We start from the raw sequence: 16,763 nt of genomic DNA, 5'->3' as shown, positions 1-16,763 counted from the left end.
GCTTTCTGACTTGTTCTTTCAACACTAAAAACCACCATCTGTGGAAAAAAAATACATACATATATATATATATATATATATATATATATATATATATATATATATATATATATATGATTTACTACAGCACTGTGTCTGAGATATCCAATCCCCTAACCGAATCCCATTTTTTTCAATTCCAGTTCTTTCTGACTTCCATTATCTCTAACTTCATTTACACATTTGTGCCTCAGTTTGACACCCAATACCCGATGTATTTTTCGTGCTGGGGTGTCGTAAAACATTCATCGATTAATTCATTCATTCATTCGTCTATTCCATTATCTCAACCCCTGTTCGAATGGCCATTCCCCCGCCAGAACCCGCGTCAGACTTCCTTCCACAACACGAAAACCCACTGTTTGTGAAGAAACCTGATCCTCCACTATGTCAAATTACCGCGGATTCTAACTGGTCGATGTCCGTGTCGCAGCTTCCACGTTGATAGACGAACGAGACTTGTTGTCCATTCGATTGAAGTTCTCACTGCACGATGATAACAACTACTCGTCTCACAATGGACGATTGACGTGCTTCGCAGGAAGTTAATACATATTTTGAAACTTAAATCGATGTAGAAGAATATAGTTTTAGAGATTTTATTAACCGGTTTTCTCAAGTTCTATGCAATTCTGTTCCACTGATCGGCTGTTTACCGTTTCGATAGCAACACTTTTAAAATCTGCTTGCTTAAATGGTGAGTATATTAGACGTGCATGCGTTAATGTAATCTATAGTTAGAATACTCAAAGTAAATAAGTTTATGGAAGATAGAGGTCAGCTATTCTGTATACATTAACATTTGTCTTGTTCTTTGTAACTAGTCTATTGATCGGTTTAAGCCATGTGCGTGTGTATATACATGTATATGTATATGTACGTATATATGTATATGTATGTGTATATCTATATGTATGTGTATGTGTATGTGTATATATGTATATGTATATATGTGTATATATGTATTAGGCCCCTGCGAAGCTTCGTATACTCGATTCGATTCGAAATCTTCGCGAAGCTTCGATTCGATTCGATTCGATTTTTGTGTATTCGGAATTTCGAATATTGCAGTGTACGGACAACTGGAAAAAGAGGGACAAACTATTTGGCCAACCGTTAACATTAATAAACAATAAACAACGTGGAAGACAAAGCAGGAAAAACACTCACATTTTAATATGAAATTCGTATAAGTAACCTATACTCTTCAAAAAAAGAAACGCAAAAGGGTACAAATGGGTTATAACTCCGATTTTATGTTTCCTACCGGTTCATGCTTTGTGAATATAAGGTCATTGCATGTCCCAAACACATTCCCACGGTTACATTCGATAAAACGCAGCTACTGTACAATAAAGTTCCAAAATGTGAATATTCGCAAAAACGCAGCCACGTGCAAACCATGTCACCACTGCACGTGCGTTGTCTGCACGTGCAACATGAACACCGACAGTATAAAAGTGCAGGGTGTTCGATTGACTGGCCTCTGTATCTGGCCGACAGTTGACAATCCAGGACATGCCACGTCTCAGTGAACCGCAGAGAAACAATGCCATCGGCCGACTAGACGCAGGCGAATCCAGAACGGCCGTTGCCAGGGCATTCTATGTGTCCCCAAGCACCATCTCCAGACTGTGGGACCGTTACCAGCAACATGGATCAACACGTGACCTCCCTAGATCCGGTCGACCACGGGTCACTACCCCCGGGCAGGACCGCTACATCCGGGTACGCCACCTTCAGGAACGATTGACTACTGCCACCTCCACAGCCGCAGTAATACCAGGTTTGCGCAGGATATCCGACCAGACCGTACGGAATCGCCTACGTGAGGTAGGAATTCGTGCCAGACGTCCAGTTCGAGGTGTCATCTTAACACCACAACACCGTCGACTCCGACTGCAGTGGTGCCAGATTCATCGACAATGGCCTCAACTGCGATTGGAGACAGGTGTGGTTCAGTGACGAGTCCCGATTTCTGCTCCGACGTCATGATGGAAGATGTCGCGTGTATAGGCGTCGTGGTGAACATTATGCGGCAAACTGCGTGCAGGAAGTGGACAGATTCGGCGGGGGTAGTGTCATGGTGTGGGCAGCCATATCACTCACTGGCAGAACTGACCTGGTCCACGTGCAAGGCAACCTGAATGCACAGGGCTACATTGACCAGATCCTCCGGCCACACATCGTTCCAGTTATGGCCAACGCCAACGCAGTGTTCCAACATGACAACGCCAGGCCTCACACAGCACGTCTCACAACGGCTTTCCTACAGAACAACAACATTAATGTCCTTCCTTGGCCATCGATATCACCGGATTTGAACCCAATTGAGCATCTATGGGACGAGTTGGACCGACGCCCCCGACAGCGACAACCACAGCCCCAGACCCTGCCCGAGCTGGCAGCAGCCTTGCAGGCCGAGTGGGCCAACATCCCCCGGGACGTCATCCGTACTCTGGTTGCTTCAATGGGCAGGCGGTGCCAGGCAGTTGTCAACACACGCGGAGGCCACACCCGGTATTGACTCCAGATGACCTTGACCTTGGTGGTGTGTCCTATCACTTACTCACAATGGACTAGAGTGAATTGTGAACAATCCTGCAACATTTGGTAATTATCGGACTCACCATTCAATAATTAAATCAATTCTCCAAATGTTACGACAATGTGGTTTTGCGTTTCTTCTTTTGAAGAGTATATTAACCAACTAATACTCTTATCATACGTATTTTTTAGTTTGCTGATTAGTTGCTCATTAGCCCAAATGTAGACTCGTTTGCTACAGTACTACACTGCTACAAGGCTAATTGAATGATGTTTTTTTTTCTTTTTTTTAAGTACGAGATGAATATTACTTTATGAACAGACTATTTAAATGAACCTTTTTTATATAACAATTTATATATATATATATATATATATATATATATATATATATATATATATATATATATATATATAAATTTCATTCAGCAATAGTCCTGTAGGTAACGAGTGTGCATAACCTTCATGTCAAGAGGTCGGCATATCTCGCGTTAGTTCAACTGTTCAACCTATGTACACATTAGTACTGGTTTTCTATTTAGGGCGCTTTATTATTTAAACTTCAACCTTGTGTAATCATGTTAATCATCGTACGTACACCCAATGCAGTGTATATTTATATTGTCTTTCTAATTTCCTTCACCGAGCTGAATATTCCTTCGTGAACTACATCTAATACACTTGATTATTCTCCAAGGTATTCGAGATTCGAACATTTTCGAATATTCGATTCGACCGGAAAATTGAGATTCGGAGGGCCCTAATATGTATATATGTATATATGTATATGTATATATGTATATATACTCTTCAAAAGAAGAAACGCAAAACCACATTGTCGTAACATTTGGAGAATTGATTTAATTATTGAATGGTGAGTCCGATAATTACCAAATGTTGCAGGATTGTTCACAATTCACTCTAGTCCATTGTGAGTAAGTGATAGGACACACCACCAAGGTCAAGGTCATCTGGAGTTAATACCGGGTGTGGCCTCCGCGTGTGTTGACAACTGCCTGGCACCGCCTGCCCATTGAAGCAACCAGAGTACGGATGACGTCCCGGGGGATGGTGGCCCACTCGGCCTGCAAGGCTGCTGCCAGCTCGGGCAGGGTCTGGGGCTGTGGTTGTCGCTGTCGGAGGCGTCGATCCAACTCGTCCCATAGATGCTCAATTGGGTTCAAATCCGGTGATATCGATGGCCAAGGAAGGACATTAATGTTGTTGTTCTGTAGGAAAGCCGTTGTGAGACGTGCTGTGTGAGGCCTGGCGTTGTCATGTTGGAACACTGCGTTGGCGTTGGCCATAACTGGAACGATGTGTGGCCGGAGGATATGGTCAATGTAGCCCTGTGCATTCAGGTTGCCCTGCACGTGGACCAGGTCAGTTCTGCCAGTGTGTGAGATGGCTGCCCACACCATGACACTACCCCCGCCGAATCTGTCCCACTTCCTGCACGCAGTTTGCCGCATAACGTTCACCACGACGCCTATACACGCGACATCTTCCATCATGACGTCGGAGCAGAAATCGGGACTCGTCACTGAACCACACCTGTCTCCATCGCAGTTGAGGCCATTGTCGATGAATCTGGCACCACTGCAGTCGGAGTCGACGGTGTTGTGGTGTTAAGATGACACCTCGAACTGGACGTCTGGCACGAATTCCTACCTCACGTAGGCGGTTCCGTACGGTCTGGTCGGATATCCTGCGCAAACCTGGTATTGCTGCGGCTGTGGAGGTGGCAGTAGTCAATCGTTCCCGAAGGTGGCGTACCCGGATGTAGCGGTCCTGCCCGGGGGTAGTGACCCGTGGTCGACCGGATCTAGGGAGGTCACGTGTTGATCCATGTTGCTGGTAACGGTCCCACAGTCTGGAGATGGTGCTTGGGGACACATGGAATGCCCTGGCAACGGCCGTTCTGGATTCGCCTGCGTCTAGTCGGCCGATGGCATTGTTTCTCTGCGGTTCACTGAGACGTGGCATGTCCTGGATTGTCAACTGTCGGCCAAATACAGAGGCCAGGCAAGCGAACACCCTGCACTTTTATACTGTCGGTGTTCATGTTGCACGTGCAGACAACGCACGTGCAGTGGTGACATGGTTTGCACGTGGCTGCGTTTTTGCGAATATTCACATTTTGAAACTTTATTTTACAGTAGCTGCGTTTTATCGAATGTAACCGTGGGAATGTGTTTGGGACATGCAATGACCTTATATTCACAAAGCATGAACCGGTAGGAAACATAAAATCGGAGTTATAACCCATTTGTACCCTTTTGCGTTTCTTTTTTTGAAGAGTGTATATAGATGTATATGTATAAATTTATGAATATCTATATATTTTATGTTTGTCGAGTTTGACAAGTACATACATAGATATTAACGCACTGGCAAAGGGATTAAAATCCTTTTTGGCCTCACAAATTGTCTCTCATGTCATTGCTGGGATTCGAGCCTATAACCGATCGGCCAACAAGACATTTTTTTTTTTTTTTAATGTTCAGTTAACCGATGATATACGTAGAGCCTACAAATCATATGTTCACCCCTTAATGTGTGTGTGTCTTGTGTTGTTTTTTGTGTGTGTTGTGTTGTGTGTGTGTGTGTGTGTGCTTGCGCGCAGTGCGTGTGTATGTGTGCGTGCGCGCAGTGTGTGTGTGTGTGTGTGTGTGTGTGTGCTTGCGCGCAGTGCGTGTGTATGTGTGCGTGCGCGCAGTGTGTGTGTGTGTGTGTGTGTGTGTGTGTGTGTGTGTGTGACGGCCTGGGCGTAATAAAGTTCTAGTCTATTCTGTTTTGCCTTTAAGTACTGTTTGCTTAATTACTTGTTTTTTATTCGTATGACTCATGTTTACATTTGTTATTTGTCCCAAACACAGTGATGAAGTGACAGAGTTACAGTAAATATTACAATTCAGTTAACAGATAGAAATGTTCAATCAGTATTTCAATAGTTTTTCATCAAGAGGTTTAATATGTATGCATATTAAAGATACAGAAAGAAAAACAATTGTATAATGTGTAACCTGTAATCTCACTGGAAGACCCCTGCGTGTGCTGTAACCTCACCGTGGTGCAGGGGTGTAACATTCTCTTTGAGAATGGCCAATACAGCACAAAATTGAAGTTTTGAGTAGAATTCAGTATCCGTAAAATTCTGTGATATTTGTGTTTTTGCACAGTTCTTTACACTGTTTTTGTTTAAGTCTTGAATTTTTATATTGATGTTGATCATCACTTTATTTATTTGCATTACCATAGTTTGACACCCAATAGCCGATGTATTTTTCGTGCTGGGGTGTCGTTAAACATTCATTCATTCATTCATTCATTCATTCACTGGAAGACAAAAAAAAGAAAAAACATCACACACATACACACACACGGACACACTCGTTCTTAACTAAACAAAAAATTAACTATACGAAATGCATTCTGACACCAAACATTTTTTAACAAAATACAAGCCGAGTCATCACATGGCTTCACAACTGAAGTAATATTATCATAATACAAAACACATATATGAATTATCTGAGCAATGAATGGCATGACTGTCTGTTTTAAGATATTAATATACATAATACCAAAGTAAACAACAGATATAAGATTGCATAACCTGTTCAACTTATTTTGCGTGGCTACGTCTTAAAACGATTACGAAACAGTATACATGTACTTAACTACTGGTTGAATATAAGGCCTGCAATGTTTGTTTGTTTTTTTTGTGGGTTTTTTGTCACGTCAATCGATAAATGTCGTGAAATGCTATAACCATTCATATATTCAGATTGCGTAAGAACGTCATAAAAAGTAAATTAATGCATTAAATCTTTAATCAGCATTACAGGTTAAGAACATAGTCTGAGTATAATGCTTCATAAATTGGGTATTGGTGGTAAATTTCAAAGCAAGCCCACTACTTTACGCAGGATCATATCGACTGGGTGAAATCGTCTAGGCCATCTTTCCTGCAACTGCATCGTTAACCGTGATAAGAACAATCCAATTGGCATTTCCACTTCATACCATGAAGCAGCTGTTATGGGGCCTGTGGTTTGTGATTACTGAGGTTGGGGGGGGGGGGGGGGGCGGGGGTGTCCGTGCTGAAATGCATCTCTTGTTCTAAGCTATTGACTCTATAAGAAGATGAACCTATGTTCGTTGAAAGAGTATGTCTTTTCCTAAGTTCTTGACTATGTAAGAAAATGAACCTATGTTCGTTGAAAGAGTATGTCTTTTCCTAAGCTATTGACTCTATAAGAAAATGAACCTATGTTCGTTGAAAGTGTATGTCTTTTCCTAAGCTCTTGACTAGGTATGAAAATGAACCTATGTTCGTTGGAAGTACATCCGTTTTGCTAAGCTCTTCACCCAGCAAGAAAATGTTCATTGGATTTGTATAAAAGGAAGTCGTTATCCTTCCTCTAGTAGTACAATGTATTTGTATTCAACTAAGATGGATCAAATCCTTGCTTCATATGCACCAGATGCCGCAAAGGCTTTTTGTCTTTTCTGAAGGCGTTTCATCCTTTCACAATGGGGCGGGACGTAGCCCAGTGGTATAGCGTTCACTTGATGCTTGATGTCTATGGGATGGTGCATATAAAAGATCCCTTGCTGCTAATAGAAAAGATTAGACCATGAAGTGGCAACAGCGGGTTTCCTCTCTCAATATCTGTGAGGTCCTTAACTATATGTCCGACGCCATATGACCGTAAAATATAATGTGTTGAGTGCGTCGTTAAATAAAACATTTCCTTCTTTTCCATATGCAAATAGGCTACCCCATCCAAGGCATGGTGTGTATGAATATCAGCTACAGTTGATTTTCCGATTTCTGTAATACATTCTCATTTTCAGCAACCTTGCCTGACATGACTGTCCTACGCTTATTAATTTGTAAAAGAGTTTTCAACAGATTCCGTCAAATTATTATCGATGATTTAACTCACTTTTATCTATAAAAGAACTGAAAGATACATACTGTATGAGTTACTTTACACGGTAAAAGGTTTAATCAAATACTTCATCATCCCAGACCTGTTTGTTGCCAAAATCTTTTGTAAACGTCAAAACATGAAATAGGTTGTGATGTGACTCACATGTGGCTCATTTGTAATAGTAAGCACTTACTGAAAACCTGATCCACCCATTAGGCATCCATTATAACCCAAGAACAAACTAAATTCTTCATAAAATAAACCTAATCTCAAGGGTATTGCTTGGGAATTAACATCAGTTGGGAAACAAAGTGTCTGGTAAGCGGTAATTGGATAAGACTTAGACTATGCTTGTGAATCGATGAGCTGTTTTAATAGACTATGAACATGATGGTTTCTGGAACTTGGAGCAGTCATCACATTGGGAGAACTGTGGACGACGCGTCTCCTGTACTGGACCAACTGAAACTGGTAGATATTGTCATATTCAGTGGCATAATATGTAGTATGTTTCCACTCTTTAACTTTAAATGATGTGGAAGATGAGTTTTATTTCATTTTAAATTGTCCTATGTACCATGATTTAAGAAAATTACACATTAAGCATTATTGACAGAAACAAATCATATTTCAAGTTGTTGCAGTTATATAATACGGAAAATGTCAAACAACTGTGTCATTTTGGCAAAATATTTATTTAAAACAGCCAAATTAAGGAAAGAAGTGTTTTAAACCATTTTCCTTTCACGGATAGAGTAGGGCCTGTTTTTCCTGTACTTTGTGTGTACAGAGGAGCTGTAAAACTCAAGGTCAATAAAGAACTATACTATATAGTAAACGATTTCCTTCCTGCCTTCGAGTGGCTATGGAATTTGCCGTAGCAAATCTACTACTAGTATTTTGAGTTGGCCATGTTGATTGTCCATGAATAAAAACAAATTATTTATTTATTTATTTATTCATTCATTCATTCATTCATTCATTCATTCATTCATTTATTTATTTAAAATGACGGCCTTTTAAAATCAGATGAATGAAACAATTACCTGTGAATTCACTGACAAAAAAAAGTTTTAATATACAAAACAAATCTATGTTAAGTGGGAATTGAAACATATATACAAACTATATTAAAATGACGGCCAATTTGAATTTCAAGATGACTGACATATAACACCAAAAAAGTGTTACTTTGAGGGTGTGGGAGGGAATGCAATCTTAATAAAATCAGCATAACTGCCTGAACTATCCATTTGGATATTTACATTCACGGAGAGAAAGTCCATGTGTGTACATGCATAGTTTAACGGGTATAATGACCGTTTTTGCATGAAGGTGTATTTTTGTTTGTTGCTAATATACATAGAGCTCAAAAAACAGAGACAATGGGGTATCAATGACGCGTCAGATTTGGCTGCAAATGCATTAACAATACTTGTCCAGTGAACCGAAGGAGTAGTGCCTTTTTATTTTTGTTAAAATCGAGTTGCCAACATAACAACATTATAGCTAGGAAAATAGGCATCTCATATTTAAATTGGTGAGGCTGTTATACTTAAATTCCAATACTGCTCACACGTTGAATGACGCATTAAATGAAAGCTATTGCAGATTTTTGGCAAAAAGGTAACAAATGCAGTTAACAATAATGGCATATTTAGAGTGTCATACAAAAACCGACATAAAGTAATTACTAAGTAGTGCCGAATTAAAGAAGAACTTCATTTTTTATTAATGAAGAACAAATTGGGAGACAAGTCGTTATTTTTGCAAAATATCTCAGGAATAAACTTTGGAAAAGCATTCGACTTCCATTTCATTGTTGTATATACACAAACTCTGAACGACAAAACCGTTATCCGTGATTAAGATCGTATCTCTGCACAAGACAGAATCGACTCTGCACTTGAATCTCGTTCTAGTGTTTCGTCTATAGGAGGACTAAATAAAATCTACAGGACAGAGCACATTCGAATAAATGTTACTAAACTACAAACGCCAGGAGAATCTAAAAACACATTATATTTGCACTCATGAATCGGACAGTATGATGCCAGGTGTTAGGTGAACCATCCGCCCGACCGATGGCACTTGTAATGAGTAGTGCCACCACAGCTGTGAAATCTGCCAAAATCGATTAAACAACAAATGTGCAAGAGCTTCATCAAAGAGATGAAAAACTATGCACAAGTTAAAAACATGGAATAGAATCAATCCAAGACATTTTTGCATTTCGAACATATATGAATCGTTGAATTTTGGTTCTTTTGGATTGCGGTGTTTTATAAAAAAATATAGAATCAAGTTTCATAGTTAATGGAAATATTTCTGTATCATATACATGTATAGGCAAGGTGATTCATTATCACCCTAACTTTCTTCTCTGTGTATGAATTCGTGCAGGACCTGTTCGTAAAATTACCTGGCTACGAAAACTAAAAACTAAAAGATCCAAAATGGAAACCGTAACATATTTGGTAATTATATTTCCCAAATGTGTTTTAAAAATATTAAACATTTATTTTGGCAAGACTTTATTATTGCATTCCGAGGCTTCTAATATAAAAATCAACATCAAATATTTTTTATTTTTCAAAAAAGAAGAGTATTTCTCAAATATGTTAACTTGGGTCTTAATTTTGATACTGAGAACCTTTGTGCCATTTCACTGGTATATGTTTCAAAATATTAACACTTGGCGACGGATTTGTATATTGTATGAAGGTAGATGATAATCGCTGATACCAGTAACACTCAAGCTTATTCAAACTGTAGTTGTGTCTGGGAAAAAAAACGTTAACTACGTGATAATGTGCTTTAAAAGAAAATGAACTCGTGAAAGTTGCTGGATTTTCTAGAATTTTCAGCATAAAACATTTATGAAATGGCAGGCACGGCGGTGCATACGTCCCCGACCTCACCCCCCAATAAGTCTGAATAAAAAAATATTATTGGAATCTTTGCTTTGCGCCTTCGATCTCAGTTTTATTTATGTGGGAGCATACCCCCGAATCCCCCTAGAAACTTTGCTTTGCGCCTTCGATCTCAGTTACAACCACCCCCCCCCCCACACCCCAATGTCTACCTGATTTCGCCGTGCCTGATGTGCATCAATTAATGTAACTTACGTTTAAACTACAATATCACAGTACCAAATTGTTATACGTCTTTGTCTTTGTATATTTTTAATCAGTAAATATTGTTATTATAATATAGCAAGGCGGGACCCCGACTGTAAGTGGTATGAGGGAGGGACGTAGCCCAGTGGTAAACGCTCGCTTGATGCGCGGTCGGTTTAGGATCGATCCCCGTCGGTGGCCCCATTGGGCTATTTCTCTTTCCAGCCAGTGCTCCACGACTGGTGTAACAAAGGCCGTAGTATGTATATATCCTGTCTGTGGGATGGTGCATATAAAAGATCCCTTGCTGCTAATCGAGAAAGAGTAGCCCATGAAGTGGCGACAGCGGGTTTCCTCTCTATATATCTGTGTGGTCCTTAACCACATGTCTGACACCATATAACCGTAAATAAAATGTGTTCAGTGCGTCCTTCCTTGGTATGAAGACTTACGCGTGATCAGTATTATTTCGCAACAGAAAGAAAGAAAGGTTTTATTTAACGACGCACTCAACACATTTTACTTACGGTTATATGGCGTCAGACATATGGTTAAGAACCACACAGATTTTGAGAGGAAACCCGCTGTTGCCACTACATGGGCTACTCTTTCCAATTAGCAGCAAGGGATCTTTTATTTGCGCTTCCCACAGAACAGAACAGAACTTTATTCACTCAGAACACCAAACGGTGTTACATTGAGGTGTTTACAAACATATATATATACACAATACAATACAATGGCGGCTGCTGATTAAAACATACATACATATAATTATATCTATCTATATCTATCTATCTATCTATCTATCTATATACATATACTCAAACGCTAAAACATATTAGTTGAATAAATCTATGACAAAGGCGTGTCTTTTAATACACTATTAATGACATTAAGAAACGTACATAGTTTCTTTATAATAGATAATTGTTTTGTGTTAAAGAGCTTGTGTAATTTAAAAGTGTTTGGTCTGTTGAAGTAATATTTATTTAAGTAGGTTGATCTTTCGTTAGTAAAGTGTGGACATTGAAATAGGTAATGAAATTCATCACCTATTGTGATTTTGCAAAGAGGGCAAATTCTATTTTTTCTTTCAATATTTTGCCATCTGCCACTTTCAATTGGAAGATAGTGATTGCTGGTTCTGAATCGACTGTAAATAATGCGTATTTTTTCAGGTAAGTATAGAAGGTAATTTTCACAAACATGTGCCGATTTAAATATTCTATAAGTAATACATTTGGGATAAGTATTAATATTTTCGTTCCAGGTTTGTCTGAAATGATCTTTTAAACGTTGAGTAACTAACTTAATAAATGAGTTCTTACTTGAAACTGTCTGGTTTAACCAATAATTTCCCAGTCCTAATTTATTTAATATATCGTTTATATTACTTAACCATTTAAATTTTAACCCATTTTTTGTGCTTTCACTAATCATTGTTTTGTACAGTATATATGATATTTTAGAGGCCTTTCCTGTGATCAGCGAGGCCCAAAAACTTAGCATTCTAATGTGTATCTTAATATCTAATGGAAATACGCCTAATTTTCAATCAATCATGGGCAGTGGGGTACTTCTTCTTAGCCTTAATAAGTCTCTTAGAAAATTTAGCTGTATTCTTTCTATATTTTGATTGTTACCAAAACCCCAAATTTCCGAGGAATATAACAGAATAGGGACAATGGTACTATCAAACAAGTGTAATTGGCAGTCTATTGGTAAATTAAGATTTCTAATTCTCATTTTGAGTAAGGTCATACCTTTATTAGCTTGTGCTATTAAAGATTTTTTTGCTTGGATAAACGATATGCGTATGAGGCGACCGCTTTACTACTTATTGGACTACTTGATATAGACCGTCTTTAAGCGAAAGAAAAGAAAGAAATTTTTATTTAACGACGCAAACAACACATTTTATTTTACGGTTATATGGCGTCAGACATATGGTTAAGGACCACACAGATTTTCAGAGGAAACCCGCTGTCGCCACTTCATGGGCTACTCTTTCCGATTAACAGCAAGGGATCTTTTATTTGCGCTTCCCACAGGAAGGATAGCATAAACCATGGCCTTTGTTGAACCAGTTATGGATCACTGGTCGGTGCAAGTGGTTTACACCTACCCATTGAGCCTTGCGGAGCACTCACTCAGGGTTTGGAGTCGGTATCTGGATTAAAAATCCCATGCCTCGATTGGGATCCGAACCCAGTACCTACCAGCCTGTAGACCGATGGCCTAACCACGACACCACCGAGGCCGGTATATTTCGCGACAGATAATTACGTTTAATAAAATACTTACCTAGATCGATGTAATCTAATAAGGTGTTTATTATATAAGCATATATTCGTAGTTGTTAAGCAGCTGAATGGTTGGATATACAATTATTACCGTTACTTATATCTGTAAAACAGAGTTACGTATCTAGGTAAATGTCGTAATCGTCAATGACCTGTAAAGTCAGTTGTTAATAAAGCTGATCAATGGCTTCCATATTAAAGGGACATTCCTGAGTTTGCTGCAATTTTTAAGGTTTTATCGACTATTTAACTTTTTAACGATTGTAATTACATATTAAATATAGTTTTCTGCATAAAATATTAGTTGCTGTATATTAAACGTGTTTCTCGTCGTTTTAATATTTTTACTAGGTTAAATTTCATTTTATTTCCTAAAATATTTTTTCGTACGTACGAAATTGTTTGAAAAAAGAATCCAATTTGGGACGCTTACAAATATTAAGACGACCAGAAACACATTGAAGTACAGACACTGATATTCTAAACAAGAAAATATATTCAATGTGTAAGTTTAATCGTAGAAATATTTTATTAGTCGGAATCATCTTACAATGCAGCAAGCTCAGGAATGTCCCTTTAAAACAAATCTAACTGAAACATGTCTTGTAGAAAGAGTAAGTGCGGTCTGTCTTTTAAACATTATAATGCTAACTAGTATGTGGTGTTTGCAATACGAACATTATAATATGTTACTTTGTCAATATTAGCGCTGTATAATGTCATGTTTGCGATATGAACATTGAAATCCGTAATCCTGTAATTTTTGTTTACTTTGATGTTTAATGAAACCTTGGCATATTTTAAACTACGACTATTCGGTGCCTAACTTGGCCAGGGCAGGACACACCACGGTCTTTGATGTACAAGTTGTGGTGCCCTGGTTTGGGGTTGGCAAAAACGGGCCGGGTCCATTGATGGGCGATCAATCATTCGACCTGGTTACTTAACCATATGTCTGACGCCATATAACCGTAAATAAAATGTGTTGAGTGCGTCGTTAAACAAAACATTTCCTTTCCTTTCCTTTCGACCTGGTTGTACCTCAGACGAGCCGGTTTTCTTATTTTTGTTATTATTTATTTATTTATTTATTTATTGTTCTTTTTTATTTGTGCATTTACCATAGTTTTACACCCAAAAGCCGATGTATTTTTCGTGTTTGGGTGTCGTTAAACATCTATTCTATTCTATTCTATTCTATTCTATTTTTATTTTTGTTTCTTTGTTGAGTTTTGTTGGTGGGGGGGGGGGGGGGGGTGTATTGTTGGGGTTGGAGGTTTTTTTTATCTCAGACACAATGTGTCATACATGCAAAGGATATATACATATTAATTGTTTTCAATAACCATAGAGAAATGAGGTCTACTTGTATTCCAAAGGATCACGCACATCCATACCAACACAGACACGTACACGTCCAACGTCAAGGATATTGATGTCATGTACATAATTATGGAAAACCGAAAAACAGGAATGAATGAAGGAAGGAAATGTTTTATTTAACGACGCACTCAACACATTTTATTTACGTTTATATGACGTCGGACATATGGTTAAGGACCACACAGATATTGAGAGATGAAATCCACTGCCGCCACGCAATGGGCTACTCTTTTCGATTAGCAAGGGAACGTTTATATGCGCCATCCCATAGACAGGATAGCACATACAACGGCCTTTGATGGGCCACGCAATGGGCTACTCTTTTCGATTAGCAAGGAAACTTTTATATGCACCTTCCCATAGAGAGGATAGCACATACCACGGCCTTTGGTGTACCAGTCGTGGTGCACTGGCTAGAGCGAAAAATAGGAATGATTGGATAAATATTTAATGGCATATCAGCAAGATAAATACATCATCTGTTGGGAAAAAAAAAAGAGGAATATTTATTACTAATATCAGTTCTCAAAAAAGATTTTTTTTTAAAGTACGCACGTTGTGTTTTTAAATCAAGAAAAATATTAGCATATTCCTAATATATTTCGGGCCTATTAACACATCAAGAAAATTAATTTTGAAAGTGATATTGATTAAAGACAATTTTAAAATATTCAAGTATGCATTTAATGCTTTAAACAAAACTCTGCTGATGTTTGCAACCCTCGATTCCGTTTTTAAACATTTTCTTTGAAAGTAGTAGGCCTATGTTCAAAGGGGTACATCAAAGTGAGTGGGGTTTTTTTGCGAAATGTAAAGATTACACCTTGAATTACATGTCCACAAGCAATTACATCCTAATAATTTAATTTATTATTTTAATAGTATTGAAAAATCCAATAAGGATAACCGACAGGTGCATGTAAAAGACCCCTTGCTACCAATGGAAAAATGTATCAGGTTTCCTCTCTAAGACTGTCAGAATGACCAAATGTTTGACATCCAATAGTCAGTGATTAATAAATCAATGTACTCTAGTGGTGTCGTTAAACAAAACAAACTTTAGCTTTATTTATCACTAATACATGTAAAAATAGGTTAATATAGTTACTGCACCTGTGTGAATGCATCTTTAATAATATGACGCCAATTAAAGCGGTACTAAAAATGTGTTGAGTGCTTTGTCAAAAGAAATATTACTTTCTTTCCTTTCTTTAAGAATTGTTCAAGTTCAAGTTCAAGTTGTTTATTGCGTTAAGTTTTGCAACTTATCAGCATTATAACAATGAAATACAATATTATGTACAATAGTGCGGAACAATGGTGGAGAATGACTTACATAAATGCATACACATATACCGATCAAAACAATCCATCTATATCTATACATAAACAATCAGCAATATGGGTCACACAAATATAGATATATTAAGTCGTTTGTAGTAATAGCATATCCCTCATTTTGTTCGCCTGTAGTAAGTATTTGCCAAGGTTATTTATCTCATTGTTTGTGGTTGACAATAGCTGTATTAGTTTAAAAGCACTGGGGTTCTTGGAGTAGTATTTCTTAATAAATCTATTTCTTAAAGTTTCGTATCGTGGACGCTGAAGAATAAAATGAAACTCATCCTCATTAATATTGCATAATGTACATACTCTTTGTGTTCTCTCGATGTTTGTACCTTCAATATTTAGCCTGTGTGCGCAAATTCTCATTTCCGTTATTTCTTTTATATTACGTGAATCAATTGGCTTCGTTAGATATGTTTGTAATTGATATTCCTTTAGTAAGTGTTTATATAGTGATCCTTTAGGCGACGCTGTTATTAAACTGTAGGACCAATGTTTAAATACATCAAATATTCTTTCTTTAATTATGGGTATGGTTCGATTTCCACATATAACTTAGCCCAAGCGTATCTAATTCCTGCTTAATATTCGTTAGCCAAATATCTCCATACTCATACTACCAAGGTTTATCCAATATTTTAAAATATTTTCAGCTTTCTTATAATAGCTAGTGGAAATCGTCCCAATTCTCTACTGAACAATACATACTGCCTAATTCTCTTCTAGTGCTACCACCTCTTATACAATTAGACATTTCACCCCCTCCCTGGAACACCCGACTTGAGCTACCGAAACTAGTTTTGTTAGACACCAGATAGTCATGGTTTACAATGTGTTGTGCTATTGTTAAACAAAATTATATTCCTTTTTTATCACGTTTTGCATTATGAACATTGTAATGTGTAATTCTGTACGATTTGCATTGTAATCTAAGTCTGTAATTTCTGCGGTATGATCATAGTAATTTACATTCCGCAGCAAGAACGAAGACCAATGGCTTATCACACATTATCAGTAATCATTCGCTCTGAACACATTTGTAACCTTTTTCAGGATTAAAATAATAACACACCGGTAAA

General features: G+C 38.0%; 1 protein-coding gene across 1 annotated transcript in view; it reads left to right on the top strand.

Moving 5' to 3' along the window:
- Nucleotides 1-512: 512 nt before the first annotated feature.
- LOC121368650 (guanylate cyclase soluble subunit beta-2-like) overlaps nucleotides 513-16,763 on the top strand; it is a 58,122-nt gene continuing 41,871 nt past the window's right edge. The window contains exon 1 of the mRNA XM_041493389.1: nucleotides 513-736. Coding sequence (XP_041349323.1) covers nucleotides 734-736 — 3 coding nt within the window. The 5' untranslated portion in view covers nucleotides 513-733. The remainder of the gene's footprint in view (nucleotides 737-16,763) is intronic.

The sequence above is a fragment of the Gigantopelta aegis genome, chromosome 3, assembly GCF_016097555.1.
Source record: "Gigantopelta aegis isolate Gae_Host chromosome 3, Gae_host_genome, whole genome shotgun sequence".
NCBI classification, from domain to species: Eukaryota; Metazoa; Mollusca; class Gastropoda; order Neomphalida; family Peltospiridae; genus Gigantopelta; species Gigantopelta aegis.
The sequence above is the reverse complement of the archived record's forward strand: the minus strand, read 5'-3'. Positions and strand labels throughout refer to the sequence as shown.